This window comes from Oryctolagus cuniculus, chromosome 4 (assembly GCF_964237555.1).
Source record: "Oryctolagus cuniculus chromosome 4, mOryCun1.1, whole genome shotgun sequence".
Classification (NCBI taxonomy): Eukaryota; Metazoa; Chordata; class Mammalia; order Lagomorpha; family Leporidae; genus Oryctolagus; species Oryctolagus cuniculus.
The window spans coordinates 63,971,577-63,995,323 of record NC_091435.1 but is presented as its reverse complement, the minus strand read 5'-3'; the positions used below and the strand labels follow the sequence as shown (position 1 = coordinate 63,995,323).

The window sequence follows — 23,747 nt, the reverse complement described above, 5'->3', positions numbered from 1 at the left end:
TCACAAGTGTCAGCAACAGATTCAGAAGTCTGGAATCAAATATTTTTTGATTTATTAATTTGAAAGGCAGAGAGAGAGAGAGAGAGAGAGAGAGGTGAGAGGGGAAGAGAGGAAAGGGAGGAGAGGAGAGGAGAGGAGAGAGGAGGGCAGGGGAAGAGAGGGGAGGAGAGGAGACAGGAAGGGAGAGGAGGGGAGGGGAGGGGGGCCAGGAGGGGAAGGGAGGGGGGAGGAGAGATCTTTTGTCCAATGGCTCACTCCCCAAATGGCTGCAACAGCCATGTCTGGGCCAGGCTGAAGCCAGGAGCAGGGAACTCCATCCAGGTCTCAAACAGTGGGAAGAGACCCAAGCACTTGGGCCATCCTCTACTGCTTCCCCAGGCACATTAACAGGAAGTTGGACCAGAAGCAGAGCAGCTGGGCCTCAAATCAGCACTCTGATAAGAGATGCAAGCATAGCAGGCAGCAGCTTAACCTACTATTGTCACATTGTCAGCCTGTACCCAAAATCTTAAAATAAGACTTCTTGTGTGGTTTAAAATATGAACAGCTATTATGCATGGATTATCCACATGCACACAAAATTTCTCTGGTAGACAGAATTACTATGCAAGCTTATGAGCATAACCATCACAACTGCCAGATCTGTGATACTATAACAAATGTCTAACTTTCCAACATACCGCAAGCCAGAGATTGGCTCTAAAATCAAATGCTAAATATGACCCTTCTAATAATTATAACAAAAATGTTAGAGATTTACTCCTTTTTTGAGTATACTTTTGTATTTATTTATCTTAATTTTACATACCACACATTATTTTTGTGAGCTAACATCTGAAATTTTGACTCAGTCCAGTAATCTGGCTAAAATTCTTTTTCCATTTAAAAACAAATGAGGATAAATTTCATAAGTACATTGACATAATTTCACTTATCTCTTTTTTTATGTAGAAACCTTTTATTTAAGGCATCCAAACTTCATGCATTTCATATATACAAACTAAGGGACACAGTAATTCTTCCTGTCTTGCCCTTCCTCCCATCCACACTCCCACCCTTCTTCCTCCTACCTCTCCTATTCCCATTCTTATTTTTTACTAAAATTTATTTTCAATTAACTTTATATGCATAAGATTAACCCTACACTAAGTAAAGAGTACATCAAGTAGTATGAAACAAACAAAAAAACACTTTTCCTTAACAGTCAAGACAAGGGCTCTTCCAAGTCATCACATCTCAAAGTGTTAATTTTATTCTATAAATTACTTTTTAGGTGTCTATTAGTTACTGCATTTATTCTTAAAATGAAGATAAAATGGTACTGGTTATGATAGCCATATCTTTTATAAAACAACATTATTGGTGCTGGCACTGTGGCATGGTGGGTTAATCCTCCATCTGTGGTGCCAGCATCCCATATGAGTGCTGGTTCTGGTCCTGGCTGCTCTGCTTCTGATCCAGCTCGCTGCTATGGTCTGGAAGAGCAGTGGAGGATGGGCCAAGCGCTTGGGCCCTGCACCCTCATGGGAGACCCAGAGGAAGCTCCTGGCTCCTGGCTTCAGATTGGCCCAGTTCCAGCCTTTGCAGCCATTTGGGGAGTGAACCAGGGGACAGAAGACCTTTCTGTCTCTCCTTCTCTCTGTCTGTAGCTCTATATTTCAAATAAATAAAATCTTAAAAAACTTAAGATTTTCCAGTAACTAAAAAATTGTTTCTGCTTTTGTCATTTATAATCCTATTTCTAGAACTTAGCAAATGAAGATAAAGGGTGTGTTTAACATATATCTTAAAAAAACTGAAAATAAATATGAAGGCAATCCTTAAGAAATTACATACATAATTCAAAATTATGGGTGCTGGCATCAAATTCATCTCTAATCTGAAAATTCAAAATTCAAAATTCAACTGCTCTGAAATCTGAAATATTCTGAGTGTTATACATGATGCTCTAAAACATTCTCATTTTGAAGTAAAACAGATTTTGTAACTTTGTATTACAGCTGCAAATATCCCCACAATATGAAAAATAACAACCTCTGAAACACTTCGGTCTCAAACATTTAGCATAAATGATACTTAACCTATACACATGCAAATGACTATTACAAACAGTTGACTGCTTTCAAGACCTAAGAAAAATCTTCAAGTTAATCTTTCAGGGAAAATATCACTAATAATGGAATGGAAAATATTTCACAAATCAATATTTATAGGGTTGTAAAAAAATACAAGAATGTTTTCAACAAAAGTAATGAAAAAGGCAGGCAAATTCATGCTACTAAAAATATACTAACCTGATCTTAACAAACGGCACTGAGCTACTATCAACATCCCTGAAGGAGTTACAAGTAAAGAAAGTCCAGAAGATTTCTTTCTTGAATAGCCACCTGTTAATAAATAAAAATATGTAAAATATTTTCTACATTTGTTCTGCTCTTTGGGAAGCTACAGTACTTAATTATTTAGATGTGTTAATCTCAATACTGCATTCCCTCACAGTAAACTATACATCTTACCTGGGATGAAAATGCTGGATCCAACAATGACAAATATGGTAAGTAGTATTCCAGGAATAAGTACAAGAATGAACTGATTAGTTGGAAGCCTGGATTTATATTTCAGTCCTTAAAAACAAACAAGAGTTACGAGAACTCAATCACAAATGAAACCATTTTTTTAACTTGTAAGGTATAGAGAAAAACTGGTAACTCACTATAAGTGAATAACCTCCAAGGAACAACTCTTTCTTATCATCAAGTCACCTCACATGTTTCTCATAAGGCAAAGGAGAAGCTATATACATATAAAATAAATATATATTATATAAATTTATATATACATCAATGCTGAATGCACATTTTGTTCCCCTATAGTTTAAAGAGTAAAGTTATATACAACAGATTTTCTCAAATGAGGAGGCACTATTAGCGTTTTGGGATGGATAAATCGGGAGGAGGGGCAGCTGCTCTGTGTGTTATAGAATGGTGAGCAGCGTCCTTGGCCTCTGCAAACCAGATGCCAGCAACAGCTCCCAGTCATGTCAATCGAAGTGTCTTTTAGACATTGCCAATGTGCTCTGATGTGCAAAATCATCCCAGACTGACAACACAACACAGACATAAATAAGGCTGATGGGAAAAATGGCTAATTTAATAATTCGAGAATGAGAAATATGCTCCACTTTATATAACATTAATAAAACATCTGATATATGAATAATTTGTTTTAAAAGAGAGGTTAGATAAATACTGCACAATAGATAAATATGAATAATATTTTCAAGTAAGGTATTTTGATTAAGGCAAACTGCAAAGATTAACTAGGATGGTTACTGATTCTAATTCTTTTGTCAAGTACCGGTGTCTTTCTCTAAAAAAATTATGCAATGGGTAGGACAAATATTTTTTTTACTATATATTGACCTTTCCTATTTTGGTTAATATTAAAATTAATTTTCACCAAGATATTGCAAATTATAATGTAAAAGCAGTTTTGAGTAGCAGAAAGAAACAGATTGTGTGACTGAATTCTGCTGTGTGTCATCCACATGTGTATGCTCTCCACGTCAGTAATTAATGAGTGGCTATCATAGAGGGGAAGGTACTTAAAAATGGTATATTTATTTAAGATTTAATTTTCTTCCTGTAATTGACAGATTAAATATAATAATTAAATAATATCAACCAATAAAGTCTAATTAATATATACTGCAGCCACCTGAAGATTTTTTTTTTGACTGCCTATACAGCCATGCTTTAGATGATAATCTCAATTTTAGTCTTTTTTAGGGGAGACTGTGGCCTAGGTAATAGCCAGTCCTCAGGCTGAGTAACTGAAATCCATGTGAGTTAGACAAGACAAATCCACAGTAAGCAGTAATTGTATCCTATGGCAATTTTTCAAGAATTTACTGAGTCTGCTACCTTCATGCAGCCTTGGGATTTACATGACTACTACACAGCCAGATCCTTACTGTATCATGAGGCAAAGAGTTTCACAGTTTCCCCTTTGCTAGGCTCCAACACTCAATGGAATGAAACTGATTGTACAGGTCACAAAAAGCACCAACAAAGGAAGAGAAACTTTCTGTAGACATGTCACATTTTCCATTTTACTCCTCTGGATACGATTATCTAAATATGTCTGGAAGTTCTTCAAAGATTTCCAGAATAGAAGCTGTTTCAAATGTATCTCCCAATCTTTCATAAGAGACTCCTCCCGGGAAAATTGACATCATAAAGGAGCTTCTAAGATCACACAACAAGAATTGACCTTATAGTATAACTTCATGCAAAAAGGCTGCTTTATGGCATTCTTAATAGAAATAAGAGTTTGAACCTCCTACAAGATTCAACCGCTTCAGGCAGAGAAGAGCTATAACAGGACAAAATATTGTCAACAATGGCAACAAAAATAAAACACCACAGAACGCTGCTACTGGCAGTGTTCTACCATCAAACGACCTTCCCCTTTGAGAATAGGTACACTACTCATTGGAAGTCATTTTAGTACTTGTTGATTGGTTCATGACTATTTTCAAGGCTACCTTAAACTTTTCCTTAAATTAAGCAACGATTTATGCCAAATACATTAGTGGGGTCTACCTAAGTAACCACAGTGAAAGATCTCCATGTTTTCTTTATGAAGAGTTCCTTGGCTCATTTCCTTTGCTCTTAATGGACACAGTTCAGCAGCAAGTGTGGGGAAGATAGCGTGTTGCTGGTCCTTTTGTCAGTTTCCCAGTGTACTTACCGGGCAAGGAATGTGATATAGATATCTGCGAAAACTCAGTAATCTCAAGGGACTTTGACTCATGATCATTTCTTGCCCTTCAAGTAGTCAATGTATCCTTATTTGTCAAATTATCAAAACAGTAAATGTAACAAGGAAAAGAAAATATTTCCCGAAAAAGCTTATATTAAGATAGAATTTGACATGTTCTTAACAGGATCTTATCAAATTTTTGTATTATTTTTTAGCTGCTTGGTAAGACCATCTATGATTTTAAAAATTAGCATGGATTTAAAAAAAATCCTTTTGGGGGCAGCATTTTGGCATAGCAGGTGAAGCATCCCAGATGAGGGCAAATTTCGTGTTATCCCTGCTGCTCCACATCTGATCGAGCGCCATGCTAATAATCTAAGAAAAGCAGCAGAAGGTGGCCCAAGTGTTTGAGCCTCTGCCACCCAACTAGGAGACTGAGACTAAGCTCTTGGCTCCTATCTTAGGCCTGTCCTAGCCCTGGCCATTGTGGCCATCTAGGGGAATGAACCAGCAGATCAAAGATCTCTCTCTTTCCATCTCTCCCTCTCAATGTAAGTCTTTCAAATAAATAAATAAATCTTAAAAAATAAAAAAAGAAAGGAAAAAGGAGGTAGGATAGGAATATGGGTGGGTGGGAGGATAGGGTGGGAGGTACCACTATGATCTTAAATCTGTATATACAAAATACATGAAATTTGTTCAACTTCTATAAATAATTTAAAAACTATGTATAGGAAATACATGAAATTTATTCCCTTTATATAAATAAAAATATTTAAAATTAGAAGTAGCTGAAAATATTGAGATCAATACACAAAATAAAATGCATGAGAAATAACAGTATTGGGACCAGTGCTGTGGTACAGTGGGTTAGGCCACAGCCTGCAGTGCTGGCATCCCATATGGGTGCTGGTGCAAGTCCTGGCTGCTCCACTTCAGATCCAGCTGCCTGCTAATGTGCCTAAGAAAGCAGTGGAGGATGGCCTAAATGTTTGAGCATCTGCACCCACATGGGAGACCCAGACAAAGCTTCTGACTCCTGGGTTTAGCCTGGTCCAGCCCTAGCTGTTTCAGCCATTTGTGGAGTAAACCAGAGGATAGAAAGTATCACTCTGTGTGTGTGTGTGTATGTATGTGTATGTCTCCCTGTCTCTCTGTAACTTTCAAATAAATATATAAACCCTTAAAAAATCAGTATTTACTTTTATATCAAAAAATTTATAATACTGCCTTACCAAGAAATATCAAAATCTAGGCAGATAATATAACATGTTTGTCAACAAACCAGTAATTCTAAAAATTTTCTTTTAATGTTTCTACATCATTGAATCTAGCATGCAATTTTCAGAAAGGTGCTAGGTTGGTTCATTTATTTCTGTAACAAAAATGTGCTCTGTACCAACAATGTACCAGGCCCTTTTATTAGTCCAAATAAAGGGACAAATATCAGATTATTTTAATTCAACAATAATAGATTGAACATTATCAAACCTATGCAATAATTATTATTCTAAGTGCTAACAGCAAAAAAGGCAAACACAGGGCCTGCCTTGAAGCCTTTATTTTCTAGTGGAAGAGGGTAGATGATCTTCCTTAGCTATATAAAAGGAAAGGGTCTACTTTGGTATAAGAAATGACTTTCTTATACTTAATATTTAAAATTAATATGAATGAAACAATGACATGTCCTCTCGCCACCTGAACAAATAGCTAACATGAAAAAAAAAATAACAGTAAGGTTGTCTGGTCTCCTTGTGACAGATATACAGCATGCACAGAACAGAAAATAGGTGTGGCTGATGAACCCTATTGCAATTACTAGGTCAGCTGAGAACAAAATAAAATCTACCATGTTCAGTTTTCATGACACTGCAATGAGTAGATTTGATAGACTCAGTAGGAAGTCCACCCAGTAAAATCCAAAAAGGTAATGCTTGTTCAGTGGGATTTAGACATTCTCTGCCTAAATGATCAATGAATAACTAGAGAAATAATAAAGCTTACCAATGAGATATAATACATATCAAACTGTGAATAAATCATAAAGGATGTTAGATTTAAATAATGTAGTGGTTTCTGATATCACTAGGAATGCAATTTTAGAATCTTTTCAGTATCTGTTGAGCAGTAAATCAGCATTAGCTTCAATGCAAGAAAAAGCATTTCTGATAACTTAAAATGAAATTACCATTTTAAAATTTATAATTATTTATGATTTTAAAAATATTTATTTATTTGAAAGACAGGGTGACAGGGAAACTGGGGGAGACTGATAGACTTATCTTCTGTTCACTGTCTTACTTTCAAAATGGCCACCAAAGGCCATGGCTGCTAGTCCATGCCAAATCCAGAGTCTGGAACTCCATCCAGGTATCCCATATGGGTAGCACAGGTTCATATACTTAGGCCATCTTCTGCTGCTTTCCCAGACACATTAGTGAAAGCTGGACTGGAAGTGGAGTAGCTAGGACTCGAATTGCACTCCAATATAGGATACCAACGGCACAAGTGGTGGCTTAACCCACTGAGCCATGATGTCAGTCCCAAGCTACTATTGTTAAATGCTTAACAAAATCATTGAAAATACACACACAAATGAAGGATCTGTGAAACATGTGCAGTAAAATGAGCATTGATTGCCAATAATAAACAAGTTACTTGCCTAAGTGCAAGTAAAATAATTTTACAATAAACTCCATACTTATTCCAATGAAATGATTTTGTCACACTGAGTACTGATGGGCCATTCCATATTCAATCTATAGGAACTAGAAATAAAACAACCCAGATAAAGTATTTTGAATATAAAAGATCAAAGAAAATGTCCAACAGACCAATTCCCTTTTCCTCTTCCCAAACATTCCCTAGCCTTTTGAAAGGGCTCACAAATTTCAGTGTACATGCAGACAACTGAGACGAAAAATTCCAATAAACCACAGAGAAATAGAAGAAACAGTGACCATAGGAAAGTGGACACAACTGCCATGTAATAGATTCCCAAGATGCAGCCACAGGAAATCAGTGAAGAGGAACTTATTTGCATAAAGGGGAAAAGTGAGAAGGTTGTGACAAAAAGAAGACAGATCTTTTGAAGTATCACAGTCAGAAAAAAATGAAGAAAAAAAATTAGAAGAAACTAGTGTTCAGGATCTATGGATGGTCATCAAACAACCAAATATCTGAGTCTTAGGAATTCCTAAACATATAGAAAAAAAAAAGGGGTTGGAATACCTATTAAATTAAATAGTAGCAGGAAATTCCTCCAATTTGAAGAAAGGCACAGACATTCAAACACAAGAATCACATATAACATCAAATAGACATGATCATAAAAGATCCTCACCATAACACCTTAAAGTCAAACTTTCAAAAGTAAAACAAAAAGATAATATCTTAAATTTGCAAGAGAAAATAATAATATAAACGTCTAAGGAAGATAAAGTTCATTAAGCATACAACAGGCCAACTCATTACAGTATTTTCCTGGCTTTCCCTTTTACAAAGATTGCAGAATAAAAATCAGTATTACTTAACTCCCTGCCTGTAGAGCTATTTCCTCATCTTCAATGATTATTTCAAGGTGGTATGGGGAAAGCAGGAATAAATCTTACATTTAAATGTTTAAATATTTAGACTGTCACCTTAAATTTCACAAATTTAGTGAATTTATCAATTGAATTTCTTCATCAATTTCTTTTGGAATGGGAATATGGTGGAATGTAAACATTAACCAGGATAAATATTAACTATTCACCTTATAATGATAATTCTGTGCTGTTGACACCAAATCTGATTTAGCATAAAGATTTGCACTTGGAAGCCAGATTACATTATTATTACAGGGAAGTAACACAAAAGAACACAACTTTGTTCTGACCACTTCCTTAGCTGCACAGTGAGGATGAAACAGTGAGAAGTTCAAACTGGGTTTTCCCAAGGGTGAATACACTAATACAAGTTCAAACTGTCAATGGAAAGATAGGGGAATATTTATGCTCCAAAGAATAGCATTCTATTTTAACATTAATGTAGCCTGTGACTACCTATGCTTTCCAACTATCATGTGCATAAATGTTTGATAAATATTAAGATGCTACCAATGAGTTAAAAGAAGAATTACTTGTATTTATAGTTTAAGGAGTTATTACTAGCATTTATATGAGTTTAAGGAGATATCTGCTAGTATTCCCACAATTGATGCTTTGCAGCTTAAAAAATAATTAAAAATCACCTAGGAATTAAATTGGAACTGTTTAAAAATATAGGGGCAATAAATACTCCTAAGAGACTATTAGTATTCAAATCACATATGCATAACTGTCATAGTTATTCTTCCTAATATAACAAGTGATATGTAAATTCCTTCCAGAAATGACAATTTCATCACTAAAATATAAATAAAAATTAGAAATACTTACTTACAACACATAACTGTCCCCAGAACAAAATTACAGACAAAATTGGGAAAACTGCAATGAGCATAATTTCATTTGAAGAAAACCATGAATCTGAGGAGAAAGAAGAAAATCACAATATTTACCATAATAATTTTAAATTCTGCCAGTGCTCTATAATGTACATTGTATTGTGGAGAAGGAAAATAAAAATAATACATTAAAGTTATTACCTTAATTTATTTATATGTGCACACATATCATTTATTTTCAAAAATATTTTGCACCAATACAAATTTACCTTTTAATTCCATTTATCTATGAATCCTTGGAAGTACCCTCACACAAATTTCATTTATGAAACAAAAATCCTGACAGTTACTTAAGTGTTTTTTACATTTATCATAAACTACATTTTATACAAGGAGGTGCTACAGCATACTCTCTAAGAACAGGGCTCCATAGCCACCCTTCTTGGACTTGAAACAACTCTAAGCTGTGATCCATGTAAATTTAGACAACATCAAACACTTCTCCATTCTTCCATGCCCACAATTATTACACAGGCACAGCACAGCATCTACACATTGAAGGACTCTTGTGACTATTATAAAGTTAACACACGCAAGGGACTTTAAACAAAGCTTAGCATTTACCATGTGCTCAGAAAATGCTGCCTACAATTATTATTATTATTATGTGGTCCTATGTTCAACACCTGTCTCTATAACATGCCAAAAATTTGCCTTCCAGCAACCATGATAGATTCCTGTAAGGACAGACTCAGAGGACCTAAGTGAGGTAGCTGTACCATGAGGTACCTTCTCCCTGCTGTGACTAACACCAAGATAGAAGATCCCTGATTTCCCCTATTATCTCTGGAACAGAAGACTTACTCATGGGTAATTAGGCTTTGAAAGGATTGTTACAACATAAAGTAATAGGAAGGGATTTAGGTTATTAACATGTTAGTTATATGGTGAAAATATACCCACAAATTCTATATGAAGCACACTGAGACATTAGAACTTCACATAAGATTTATTGAGAATTTTTTTTTTAATTTTTATTTATTTATTTTTTTATTTTTGACAGGCAGAGTGTACAGTGAGAGAGAGAGACAGAGAGAGAAAGGTCTTCCCTTGCCGTTGGTTCACCCTCCAATGGCCGCCGCTGCAGCCGGCGCACCGCGCTGATCCGATGGCAGGAGCCAGGATCCAGGTGCTTTTCCTGGTCTCCCATGGGGTGCAGGGCCCAAGCACCTGGGCCATCCTCCACTGCACTCCCTGGCCATAGCAGAGAGCTGGCCTGGAAGAGGGGCAACCGGGACAGAATCCGGCGCCCCGACCGGGACTAGAACCCGGTGTGCCGGCGCCGCAAGGTGGAGGATTAGCCTATTGAGCCACGGCGCCGGCCCAGATTTATTGAGAATTTAACAAAAATATATATATGTGGGGGCCAGAACTGTGGCATAGCAGGTTAAACTGATGCCTCTGATGCTGGCATCCCACAGTTCAAATCCCAGCTGCTCCCTTTCTGATCCAGTTCCCTGCTAATGGCCAGGGGAGAGCAGTGGAAGACTGGCCAAGTGTTTGGGTCCTCGCCACCCATGTGGGAGATCTGGATGAAGCCTGTGGCTCCTGGCTTCAGTCTGTTCTAGTGCTGGCGGTTGCAGCCAACTGGGGCCTAAACTAGCGGGTGGAAATCTGTCTCTTCCTCTCTAACTCTGAATTTCAAATAAATAAATCTTCTGTTAAGTGTGATTACATCTTATAAACTCTAATACTGAAAATTTAGCAATTAAATTTCTTGTATTAAGCCTATAATGTTAAGCTATTGTAAAATATATACATTAACCTCTAGAAGATAACATCATAATTTCTACCTTAGAGACATTAGCTTTACATATCTAATGTTTTGCCCAATTCACAGTTGACTCAATACATTAGTTGTTTAAGTTTATAAGTCATAGGGCAGTTCAGAGAGTAAGTGGGAGACTTTTTCTTGTTGTTCAAATACTCCTTTGTTAAAGATTGCCATCAACAGACAGATGTTTTTAGATATTTGGAATCAATACTTTAATTTCTACCAGATAACTAAACATCTTCCTATATCACAGAAAAAAATCTTTAATAAAGTCTAAAATCCTACCAGGGGAATTTTTTTTAATTATGCTTAAATTTTCATATTTAATGTTCAAGGAATTTGGCAAAAAGCTCTATGGCCTAATAACTATGTTTAATTTATTTTTCCTTTCCCCCTTTGCTATTATTTTGTTTTGAACTGTGTGCTGAGAAATCAGAGTCTGGCTGAAAACCTGAAATGTATTCAGCTATAAAAACTGAGGATTTAAACTTGAAAAAAACCACTCAGTTGCCTGAGCTGGCTGTTCCACAAGGCTGTTTAGCTAGAGGTTTTATACTATTCTTATAGAGTGAGTACATGCATTGAGTCAGCTTTAAACGAAACAGATTTATGTATGGTTACCAATCACATTGAAAACTGAACTCCTGGCTGGCGCCGTGGCTCAATAGGCTAATCCTCCACCTTGCGGCACTGGCACACTGGGTTCTAGTCCCAGTCGGGGAGCCGGATTCTGTCCCGGTTGCCCCTCTTCCAGTCCAGCTCTCTGCTGTGGCCCGGGAAGGCAGTGTAGGATGGTCCAAGTGCTTGGGCCCTGCACCTGCATGGGAGACCAGAAGAAGCACCTGGCTCCTGGCTTCGGATCAGTGCAGTGCACCGGCCACAGCGCGCTGGCCGCAGCGGCCAATGGAGGGTGAACCAACCGTAAAGGAAGACCTTTCTCTCTGTCTCTCTCTCTCTCACTGTACACTCTGCCTGTCAAAAATAAAAAAAAAAAAAAGAAAAAGAAAAGAAAATTGTACTCCTGATGATTGTTTTGATTATGGATTGAGGAGGTACATTACATTCCCACATGGGATATTCTCTGTATTCAGGGAGAGGCAAACAAAGGGGATGTTAATCACTCTTGTTACCATGGCTCTAGGATTCCTAGGGTATAGTAGATGTTTCCTTCTTCAAGACAGAAGTTTTCTTGATCATAGTTGAGGTCTCTGAAAGGTCCTGTCACCTAGGAGTCAGGTGCAGGGTACCTTAGGCTTCTTCAAGATTAATTTCATAGTTGATTAACTCCTTAAATCCTCACAATCATCCCAGGAGGAATTATGAACCCCTCCGTACAGTTGAGGAAGCCAAGGGACAGTGAATTAATGATCCTGAGTTTTGTAAATTTTCATTGCCCAAACTGACTCCTGACATCTACTTCAACGCTTTCCCCATACCTCCCCTGTCAGTTTTCCTTATTTCAGTAGTGGTAACTACATTTGTCCAGTTGCTCAGGCCAAAAATCTTGAAGTTACTTGCACTTGACTCCTTATATCAAATCCCATTCTCTAACTGAACATCAAATTCTGCTGGCTCCACCTTCAAATTCCAGGTAGTATAATGTTCACATTCAAGATAAGCTAATAATGGCATGTCCTTTTACTGGCCTCTCCCCACACAAAACAAACAAACCTAGGATATATAGATACCATTAATAAAAATAAGAGATACACTTGACCCAGATCAGATCACACATTTTCCCTTATTCCACAAATATTTATGGGAAGCCCATCATGGAGAGGTTCTCCTCTAGGCACTTAAGGTCCAGCAGTGAACATGGAAGAGTATCCCTGAGCTTGGAGAAGCAGAAAGGCTTCCACGTAGAGGAAACAGAATTTAGCCTTGAGGGGAGGAGCCTGCCACATAAAGACAGGATCGCACATTCAAGGAGCCAAGTAATAGCCACTATGGCTGGAATTCAGTGATAGAAGGTCAGATGGGAAGAGTTTTCTGGGGCAAGATCATGTTGGGTTTTAACAATTTGTCTTATAGAGGTGAGTGAGTTACAGAGAAGTGAATGTTAGCCTGACTTAAGGAAGAGTAACTGTTTTATATCTGTAATTCTGTGGGAAGTTAACAGTGGCTCACTGCACCATACCTTTAGATAAGAAGTTTGGATGGCAAACTTCTTGGGGCAGGACTTTAGTAATTTGTGAATTACATGAGCAGACAGACAAGATGATTGCTAGATTACTAGATTCTATTCAGAAATAATAAGACATAAAAGAGGATACTTCAATGACAAAAAGAGTACAATTTCGGTACAGAACTATTATTGTTTACTTGACTCTTATCTGGAGTTTATTAGAATTATTCTGGGGCTCAGTCAAGCTTCCCACACACACTCTCCTAACTACCACACCAGTATTTTAATAGGTGAGAGAGGAGGGGATCCTAGGAGCGTCTCATATTGAGATCACTGTCAGGCTTCTGTCTCTGTTCAGCTACTGTCACTGACCTGAGCATGTTATCTTTCTAATTTGTTACGGTGGAAAAAGTTTGAGGATCAATGAACAAGACGTTTAAGAGTCAACTGAAATGCTGAGGAAAGCCCCAAGGTTTTTATATGGAACCAGCCATGAAGCTATTTATTTCCTAAGTAGTATTATCAGATGATGTCCAAGGGGAGAGTGAGAGTGAGATAACTGCTCTGATTTTTTAGGGCATTAAGAAAATTAATCGAGCTTATAATAGCCTAAGAATAACATCAGATATATCATGGAACTCATCAAAACTGGCTGAAGGAACTGGATAGAACACCCAGAACTGGGTCCATTTACCTGACACACAGGAAGTCAATTACTGACACCAAAATAGTGGAACAAAGTAGTTTATTTCTTATACATAGGACAAGGAGTCAGGTAGCTATCACACATCTCCCAAATTGCCCAAGAGATTATGGCAATGAAATTTTTAGGTTGCAGGGAGGGTTAAACAGTGCATTATCAACTTAAAAGAGTATCTAGTTGGTCCACAATGCTGATAGCCTTCCTTGGATTGGTCGATGGTAGAGGGCCAGGAGGATGATCTAAAGATGCAGTGATGGCTAAGTGGGCTCTGGTCCCTTCTGAGGTATATAGATAGATTGGCTATTACCTTGTTGGATTACAGCTTGAAGTTCCTACAAAACATCTCAAAATAGAGGCAAGTGGTAGGATATTAGCCATAGAGATGACAATTGAATTCCAAGTGTTGCAATCTGATGTCCTGCAGAACCAGTCTGATGGTTGCACCACCCTCCTACATTTAGTGAAAGATTAACAAAACAAAAAGCTGTTTTAGAAAAGATAATCAAAATAGACAAACATTTAGCCAGACTAGCAAAGGGGGGGCGGGGAGAGAAAGGGAAAACTCAAATAAATAAAATTTATAGATGAAAAAGGAGACATTACAACAAACAGCACTGAAATAGAAGGATTATAAGAAACTGTTGTGGAAAACTGTATGCTAACAAACTGGAAAACCTTGAAGAAATAGATATATAACTTATCAAGATTAAATCAAGATACAAAAATCTAAACAAGCTCATAACAAGCAACAGGAATGAAGAATTGCTTAAAGTCTTCCATCAAGGAAAAGTGCAAGAACTGTAGCTTTACTATTAAATTCTACAAAACATTTAAAGAAATAAATCCTATATTTTTCAAACTATTCAAAAATACTGAATTGGATGAAACTCTGCCCAACTCTTTTTAAGAGGCCAGCATCACTGATGTCAAAACCGAACAAAGATATAATACAAGAAGAAAATTGCAGACCTACATCCTTGATGAACACAGATGCAAAAATTCTCAACAAAATACCAGCAAACTGAATTGAAAACTACATCGCGAAAATCACACATCAACATCAAATGGGATTTCTCCTAGAGATGCTAGGGTAGTTCAACATTTGTGAATCAATAAATGTCATAAATCACATCAACAGAATGAAGAACAAAAACCATATGGTCATCTCGATAGACACAGAGAAATAATTTGATAAGATAAAACCTACCTTCATGATAAAAACCATACAAATTAGGTACAGAAGGAACATGCACTGTTTAACCCTCAAAATTATAAAGGCTATATATGAAAAATCAATGACTTAATCAGCCCTTGTCCTGACTGTCAAGGAACAACTTACTATTTTATTCCCTTTTAGTATTTTTTGTTCTACTTAATACTATTGGTTGAACTCTTTAATTAACACACAATTATTCTTAGGTGTTTAAATTTAACTGAAAAGTGATCCCTGTTAAATATAAGAGTGGGAATAAGAGAGGGAGGAGATGTACAGTTTGGCACATGCTCAACTGGTCTTGCCTCTAACGGTGGAGTTAGAAACGTGCCAGGGGATTCCAATATAATCCCATCAAGGTGGCATGTACCAATGCCATCCCACTAGTCAAAGTGATCAGTTTCAGTACATAATTGATCATAATGATAGAATTAAGAGTCAAAGGGATCACATAGAGCCGGCGCCGTGGCTCAATAGGCTAATCCTCCACCTTGCGGCGCCGGCACACCGGGTTCTAGTCCCGGTTGGGGCACCGGATTCTGTCCCGGTTGCCCCTCTTCCAGGCCAGCTCTCTGCTATGGCCAGGGAGTGCAGTGGAGGATGGCCCAGGTGCTTGGGCCCTGCACCCCATGGGAGACCAGGAAAAGCACCTGGATCCTGGCTCCTGCCATTGGATCAGCGCGGTGCGCCGGCTGCAGTGGCGGCCATTGGAGGGTGATCCAACGGCAAAGGAAGACCTTTCTCTCTCTGTCTCTCTCTCTCACTGTCCACTCTGCCTGTCAAAAAAAAAAAAAAAAAAAAAAAAAAAAAAAGGGATCACATAAACAAGACTAGTGTCTGCTAATACTAACTGATAGAATTAAAAAGGAGAGAACAATCCAACATAGGAGCGGGATACACAGCAGATTCATAGAATGGCAGATGTGCTAAACAGCACTTGGCCTCAGAATCAGCTCTTAAGGCATGCGGATCCGGCTAAAAAGCCCATGAGAGTACTTCAGGCATGGAAAGCCAAGATACTCTGGCAGGGAAAAAAAAAAAAAAAAACAAAAAAAACAAAAAAAAAAAAACCTAAATGAAAGATCTCTGTGAGTGAGATCCCAGTGGAAAGAACAGGTCATCAAAGAAGGAGGTAACTGCGGCTGGCGCTGTGGAGCAGCAGGTTGATACCCTGGCCTGGGGTGCCAGTTCTAGTACCAGCTACTCCACTTCTGATCCAGTTCTCTGCTATGGTCTGGGAAAGCAGTGCAGGATGACCCAAGCCCTTGGGCCTCTGTACCCGCGTGGGAGACCTGGAAGAAGCTCCTGGCTCCTGGCTTCAGATCAGCACAGCTCTGGACATTGCAGCCAGTTGGGGAGTAAACCATCGGATGAAAGACCTCTCTCTCTGTCTCTCCTCTCTCTGTGTAACTCTGCATTTCAAATAAATAAATAAATCTTAAAAACAAAAGGGGGGTACCTTTCTCTGAAAGGAGAAGAGAACTTCCACTTTGACTATGGCCTTGTCTAAATAAGATCAGAATGTGTGTATATATATATATATATATATAAAACAATGTATATAAAGATAATTGAAAATGAATCTTGATGTGAATGGGAGAGGGAGCGGGAGATGGGATGGTTGCAGGTGGGAGGGAGGTTACAGGGGGAAAAAGCCGCTATAATGCTATAATCCAAAAGTTGTATTTTGGAAATTTATATTTATTAAATAAAAGTTAAAAAAAAGAAAGAAAAATCAATAGCCAATATCATATTGAACAGAGAAAAGCTGAAAGCATTTCCCCTCAGATCTGGAACAAGATAAGAATGTTCACTTTCACCACCCCAATTGAGTAAAGTACTGGGAGTATTAGAGTAACTAGGGAGAAGAAAGAAATAAAAGGCATCAAAATCAGAAATCAGGAAGTCAAAATATCCACATTTGCAGACAACATGACGTTGCACATAGAAAAACCTAAACACTCCACACACAAAGCTAATAAAGCTGATAAACCAATTCAATAAAGTTGCAGGCTATAAAATCAACATACAAAAAATGGGAGTTTTTTAATCTGCTAATGGTGAACTTACAAAAAGAGAAATCAAGAAAGAAACCCCATTCACAATAGTCACAAAATTATCAAATATTCAGGATTACATTTAAATGAAGAAGTGAAAGATCTCTACAATGAAAATTATACAACATTGATGAAAGAAATCACCAAGGACACACAAAAAAGGGAACTATTTCTTATTCATGGATTAGAAGGTTTAATATCATTAAAATGTCTACATTTTGGAAAGCAAGCAATAGATTCAATGTCGTCCCTATCAAAATATCAATTATATGCTTTAAAGTATTAGAAAAAACAATTCAAACTCATATGAAATCATAAATGACCCAGTACAGCCAAAGCAATTCTGGGCAAAAAAAAAAAATAAATAAAAGCAATCAAGATGAAGGCATAACAATACCTAACTTCAAAGCATCCTACAAATCTACAATATTAAAAGAGCATGGTATGGGCATAAAAGCTAACAGATTGATCAATGTAATTAAATAGAGCACCCAGAAATTAATTCACATACATACAGCCAACTGATTTTTGACAAATTATTCAGACCATATATTGCTAAAAGGATATTCTCTTCAATAAATGATGCTGGCAAAATTCGATGCAATATATCCATACCTCTCACCTTATACAAAAATCAACTCAAATGGATCAAAGACCTAAATTTACGACTGAGACTATGAAGTTGATAGAATAAAATGCAGGGTAAATACTTCAAGATATTGATGTAGGTAATTACTTATTGGATAAGACCTACAAAACACAGGGGGAAAGAAAAGCAAAGCTAGACTAACGAGGAATAAAAGCAAACTCAGAGTCCTCTGCACAGTACAGGAAATAGACATCCAACAGAATGGGAAGATATATTTGCAGCCTACGTATTCCACAAAGGATTAGTAACCAGAACACATCAACATTAAAAAAAAAAAAACAATAAAATAACCAATCCAGGGAATAACTTAACAAAGGACCTAAATAGACAGTTCTCAAGAAATGCAAATGGAAACAAATATGTGGGAAAAAAAGCACAAATCAAAACCACAATGAGTTATCACCTCAACCCTGTCAGAATGGTGGTTTTTTTTTTTTGTTTTTTGTTTTTTGTTTTTTTTTTTTAACAGGCAGACTGGACAGTGAGAGAGAGAGACAGAGAGAAAGGTCCTCCTTTTGCTGTTGGTTCACCCTCCAATGGCCGCCGCGGCCGGCACACCGCGCTGATCCAATGGCAGGAGCCAAGTACTTATCCTGGTCTCCCATGGGGTGCAGGGCCCAAGCACTTGGTCCATCCTCCACTGCACTCCTGGGCCACAGCAGAGAGCTGGCCTGGAAGAGGGGCAACCGGGACAGAATCTGGTGCCCCGACCAGGACTAGAACCCGGTGTGCCAGCGCCGCAAGGCGGAGGATTAGCCTAGTGAGCCGCGGCGCCGGCTAGAACGGTTCTTATCCAGGGCCTGCACTATGGCATAGTGGGTAACGCCGCTGCCTGCAGTGCCAGTATCCCATATGGGGACTGGTTTGAGTCCTGGCTGCTCCACTCCCTATCGAGCTCTCTGTTGTGGCCTGGGAAAACAGATGCCCTAAGTCCTTGGGCCCTAGCACCCACGTGAGAGACCCAGAAGAAACTCCTGGCTTCGTATTGGCTCAGCTCTGATCATTGCAGCCACCTGGGGAGCAACTAGTAGATGGAAAACTCTCTCTCGCTCTGTCTCTGTCTCTGTAATTCTTCCTTTCAAATACATAAATAAATCTTGAGAGAAAAAAATAGTTCTTATCCAAAAGACAGAACAACAAATGCTGGTAAGAATGTGGAGAGAGGAGAACACCGATGGTGGGAATGTAAATTAGTGTAGCCACTATGAAAAACAGTATGGAGATTTCTTTAAAAACTAGACTATAGACTTACCATATGATCCAGCAATCCCACTACTGGGTATATCCCCCCAAAAATGAACACATTATATCAAAGAGGTACCTGCATCATCATGTTTATAGCAATAATAAATATAGAATTATTCAAGGAGTCCACCATCAGATGAATGAATAGGAAAGAATATTACTCAGCCTTAAAAAAGAATACAATTCTGCCATTTATATCTAAATGGAGTATATCATTTTGACTGAAATAAGATATAGAAAGACAAACACTATATATTCTCCTTATATACAATTAAAAAATAAAAAAAAATTAAAGACAAAAAGAAATGCCTATATTTACCAGCATTGCTGCAAGTATAGTTCTGTCAAACTTTATTTTAAACCTTGGTCAAAGGTCGGCACTGCGGCTCAATAGGCTAATCCTCCGCCTGTGGCGCCGGCACACCGGGTTCTAGTCCTGGCCGGGGTGCCGGATTCTGTCCCGGTTGCCCCTCTTCCAGGCCAGCTCTCTGCTGTGGCCCGGGAGTGCAGTGGAGGATGGCCCAAGTGCTTGGGCCCTGTACCCACATGGGAGACCAGGAGAAGCACCTGGCTCCTGGCTTCGGATCAGCGCAGTGAGAAGGCCGCAGCGCACTGGCCGCAGCGCACCGGCCGCAGTGGCCATTGGAGGGTTAACCAACTGTAAAGGAAGACCTTTCTCTCTGTCTCTCTGTCTCTCACTGTCCACTCTGCCTGTCAAAACAACAACAACAACAACAACAACCTTGGTCTTGGTCAAATCATTGTTTAAGAATGATATACTGAGGGCCAGCTGTGGCTCAGCTGGTTAAATAAAAGCCCTGTCCTGAAGTGCCAGCATCCTATATGGGTGCCAGTTATAGTCCCGGCTGCTCCTCTTCCCATCCAGCTCTCTGCTGTGGCCTGGGAAAGCAGTAGATGATGGCCCAAGTCCTTGGGCCCCTGCACCCACATTGGGGACCTAGAAGAAGCTCCTGGCTCCTGGCTTCTGACTGGCTCAGCTCCATCATTGCAGCCATCTGGGGAGTAAACCAGCGGATGGAAAACCTCTCTCTCTGTCTCTACACCTCTCTGTAACTCTTTCAAATAAATACAGTGAATTTTTTTATATATAAAAGAATGATATAATTTACTCTATGAGTGAAATTGACACTTTTCATTTGATTATAGTTTATCCCTTGCCAATATTCCAACTGAACCGTGGTCTTTTGACATTTTACTTGATAAACTCTTTATTTACTAGAGCAATAAGCTTTTGCATATAATGCAAATTTAAAATGCTATCTCAAAAATAAAGCAAAATGGATAGAGAGAAAAGTATCATTATATTCTTTGAACTGTATGAACTACATGGAATCTATTATCTTTGTATTAATATCATATTAACATAAAAATAATTGACAAGAAAAACAAAAAGAAGTCAAAAGATCTGCCCACAGGATTATGAACCAAAATATCCACACTTCATATGCAGAATCCTTACTGCAGTCCACAGTTCTGTGTATATGTTCTTACAAGCTGCATGCCATTGTTCTGCCTGTGTTCAGAAAGTTTTATTGGCACACACCCAAAAATAGGGATCTTTAATAAAGAGTTGACTTGAAATCACCACAAAGAAGACAACGAAACTACAAGCTAAGGGAGAGACTAGAGTCTGATAAAATCTACATCAAAGGCATTAGGGACTGACACTGAATTCCACTCCATTCTATTTAATTCCTTAATCCTGAGGGGATTTTCAGTACTAGAGAAGAGAAAGCTGTAGGTGTTTCAAATTCTCGAGAACGTTTTCCATCCCAAGTATACCCAAAGCGAGTCTGTGATCGTGATGAGGCTTGGCCCAGCTAGTTTCTGCATAGTTTACCTTAAAGTTACACTATCAATCTACAACAAAAATAAATAAAATCAACAACATACTACTATTCCTGTACCTAAAATACAAACCAGATAGATCTGCAGCTTTGTCATCAGGGACTTCCAGTCTCAACTTGGGAGTAAAGCCAGTAATTACAGCTCAGTAAGGGGTCAGACACAGGATTATTTGAGTAAGCTAGAAAACATTCCTAGAGCTACTGGGGATGTACACAGAACATTCTGTTTTAAAGAAATCACAAATTTGTCCATTGTCAGCTGTGAAGATTTCCAAAGCCATTTAGTTTTGGAGGACTGCCTTTCTCTGTAGAAAAAGTTTGGAATTTAGACAAGGTCATAGTCAAAGTGGAAGTTCTCTCCTCCCTTCAGAGAAAGGTAGCTCCTTCTTTGATGGCCCCGTTCTTTCCACTGGGATCTCACTCACATAGATATTTCATTTAGGTCTTCTTTTTTTTTTTTTTTTTTTCCCAGAGTGTCTTGGCTTTCCATGCCTAAAATACTCTCATGGGCTCTTCAGCCAGATCTGAATGCCTTAAGGGCTGATTCTGAGGCCAGAGTGCTATTTAGGACATCTGCCATTCTATGAGTCTGCTGTATATCTCGCTTCCCATGTTGGATCGTTCTCTCCCTTTTTGATTCTATCAGTTAGTATCAGCAGACACTAGTCTTGTTTATGTGATCCCTTTGACTCTTAGACCTTATCAGTGTGATCAATTGTGAACTGAAACTGATCACTTGGACTAGTGAGATGGCAATGGTACATGCCACCTTGATGGGATTTTACTGGAATCCCCTGGCACATTTCTAACTCCACCATTTGGGTCAAGTCAGCATGAGCATGTCCCAAATTATACATCTCCTTTGACTATGACCTTGTCTAAATAAGATCGAAGTCGGCAAACTCAAAAGGCTTCAATAGCCTTGGCAACTCATGACAAAGAGCCTGGGGAGATTACTGATGCCATAAACAAGAGTGTCAATTGATTAAATCAACAACAGGAGTCACTGTGCACTTATTCCTCATGTAGGATCTCTGTCCTTAATGTGTTGTACAATGTAAATTAATGCTATAAGTAGTACTCAAACAGTATTTTACACTTTATGTTCTGTGTTGGTGCAAACTGATGAAATCTTTACTTTATATACTAAATCAATCTTTTATATATAAAGATAATTGAAAATGAATCTTGATGTGAATGGAATGGGAGAGGGAGCGGGAGATGGGAGGGGTGCGGGTGGGAGGGAAGTTATGGGGGAGAAAAAGCCATTGGAATCCATACACTGTACTTTGGAAATTTATATTTATTAAATAAAAGTTTTAAAAAAATATTTAGAACATTTAAACCATAATCATGGCACCATGGCATTATATCCTAAACAGAATCTTGTTACACATTATTGATTGAGATCTGCTCAACTATAGATAAAATTGTGTAGGGTTGTAAGAAGTGATATTAATAAAATTTGTTCACAATTTAAAAAAAAGAAAAAGTTTGGAATTTAACAACAATCCTCTTTACTTCCAAGAACCCATGGGCATGTAATGCAGAAAAAGCACAGAGTCTGTGTAAACGTTCATTCTCTTACCTCTTCTAAGGCATAAAGCATGGATGACGACTATGAGTTTGATCGTTTGAGTGAAGCTACCTGATGGCAATGCTTCTACTTCCAAAGGTTCCTAGAGAGTGACCACTGTATATTTAGCCTTTGGATTCCCATGGTCCCTGAATCTGTTTCCATCCATAAGTTCCAAATCTCAAGTCTCTATGTCAATGTCCATCAGGTCCAGCCTGTTGTAATGTTCAATAACAATAATCTGCAAGCAGCCATGCACAGGTTCCCAAGGGAGTCCAGAAGCAAGGTGACAAAAGGAAATCATTTTTAGAATAGCATTTAGATTACTGAGTCAGATGGCTTGGTGGTTCTGCAACAAGTCAGAAGTAAGCCAATGAATTATTTTGTTCCACAATTGGCAGAATATGGGTTGCTATATGCACTGTGGTGGGCTGCCCAAGAGTGAACTTTTTCTGCCTTCCTCATTATGTCACAGGTAGATTCTTTTGCTCTCAGACAACTTAACCTGCTTTGGGTGACAATGTCCAGATTCCATCCTAATTCTTGCCTTTATGAGTACATACAAAGAGGTTGAAAGGTTTTCTCAGATCTGGTAATCCCAATGTGGATACTGTGTATAGAGTCTAGCATTAGGTGTGAAAATACCAAATATCATATCTAGTTAGCTTCTCTTTTCTGAAATTTTGGCTCTCTGTAGAGTTAGAAGCTCTGTCAGAGAATTTTGTGATAGCTACTCTTAGGCAGTTATAAATAAGAACCTTTTATTCATAACCTGTTAGCTCTATCTATTTTGTTTAGTGTTGACACCGATGAATCCATTTTAATATTGTGTGGCCCCTGGTCATTTTTTTTTTCAAAAACACTGCTGATAATAATCTTGTATCTAGGTTCTATTTGTCTATCCAGATTGCTGGGCTTCTCTGTTTCCTCACTCGGGCAATGTCGGGGCACGGGAGGGGAAAAGATTGACTGACAAAAACCTTTTAGCCATATTTAAGCAACAGAAAGGATTCAGAAGGAATGGATCTTAGGCTGAACTTGAGCTGGGGGCGGGGGGTGCCTTTTTTTTGGGGGGGGGGGTCTAAGATGTATTTATTTGAAAGGGAGAGGGACAAAGAGAGAAGGAAGGCAGAAAGAGATATCTTCCAATTACTGGTTCACTCCTCAAATCCCACAAGAGCCACCGTTGAGCAATATCAAAGCCGGACACCCAGAACTCCATCTGGGTCTCCCATATGGGTGACAGAAACTCAAATAATTGGGCCATCATCTGCTGCCTCCCGGGTG

General features: G+C 38.4%; 1 protein-coding gene across 11 annotated transcripts in view; it reads right to left on the bottom strand.

Moving 5' to 3' along the window:
* LOC103350560 (leukocyte surface antigen CD47) overlaps positions 1 to 23,747 on the bottom strand; it is a 178,415-nt gene that overhangs the window by 123,572 nt on the left and 31,096 nt on the right. For all 11 annotated transcript variants that reach the window (XR_011387854.1, XR_007908906.2, XR_007908904.2 and 8 more), the window contains 3 exons: positions 9,183 to 9,272; positions 2,517 to 2,624; positions 2,295 to 2,387 (listed from right to left, as the gene is read on the bottom strand). Coding sequence is in view for 5 of the 11 variants with exons in the window: in XM_070072061.1 (XP_069928162.1) it covers positions 2,295 to 2,387; positions 2,517 to 2,624; positions 9,183 to 9,272 (291 nt within the window). In the remaining 6 variants the exon portion in view is untranslated. The remainder of the gene's footprint in view (positions 1 to 2,294; positions 2,388 to 2,516; positions 2,625 to 9,182; positions 9,273 to 23,747) is intronic.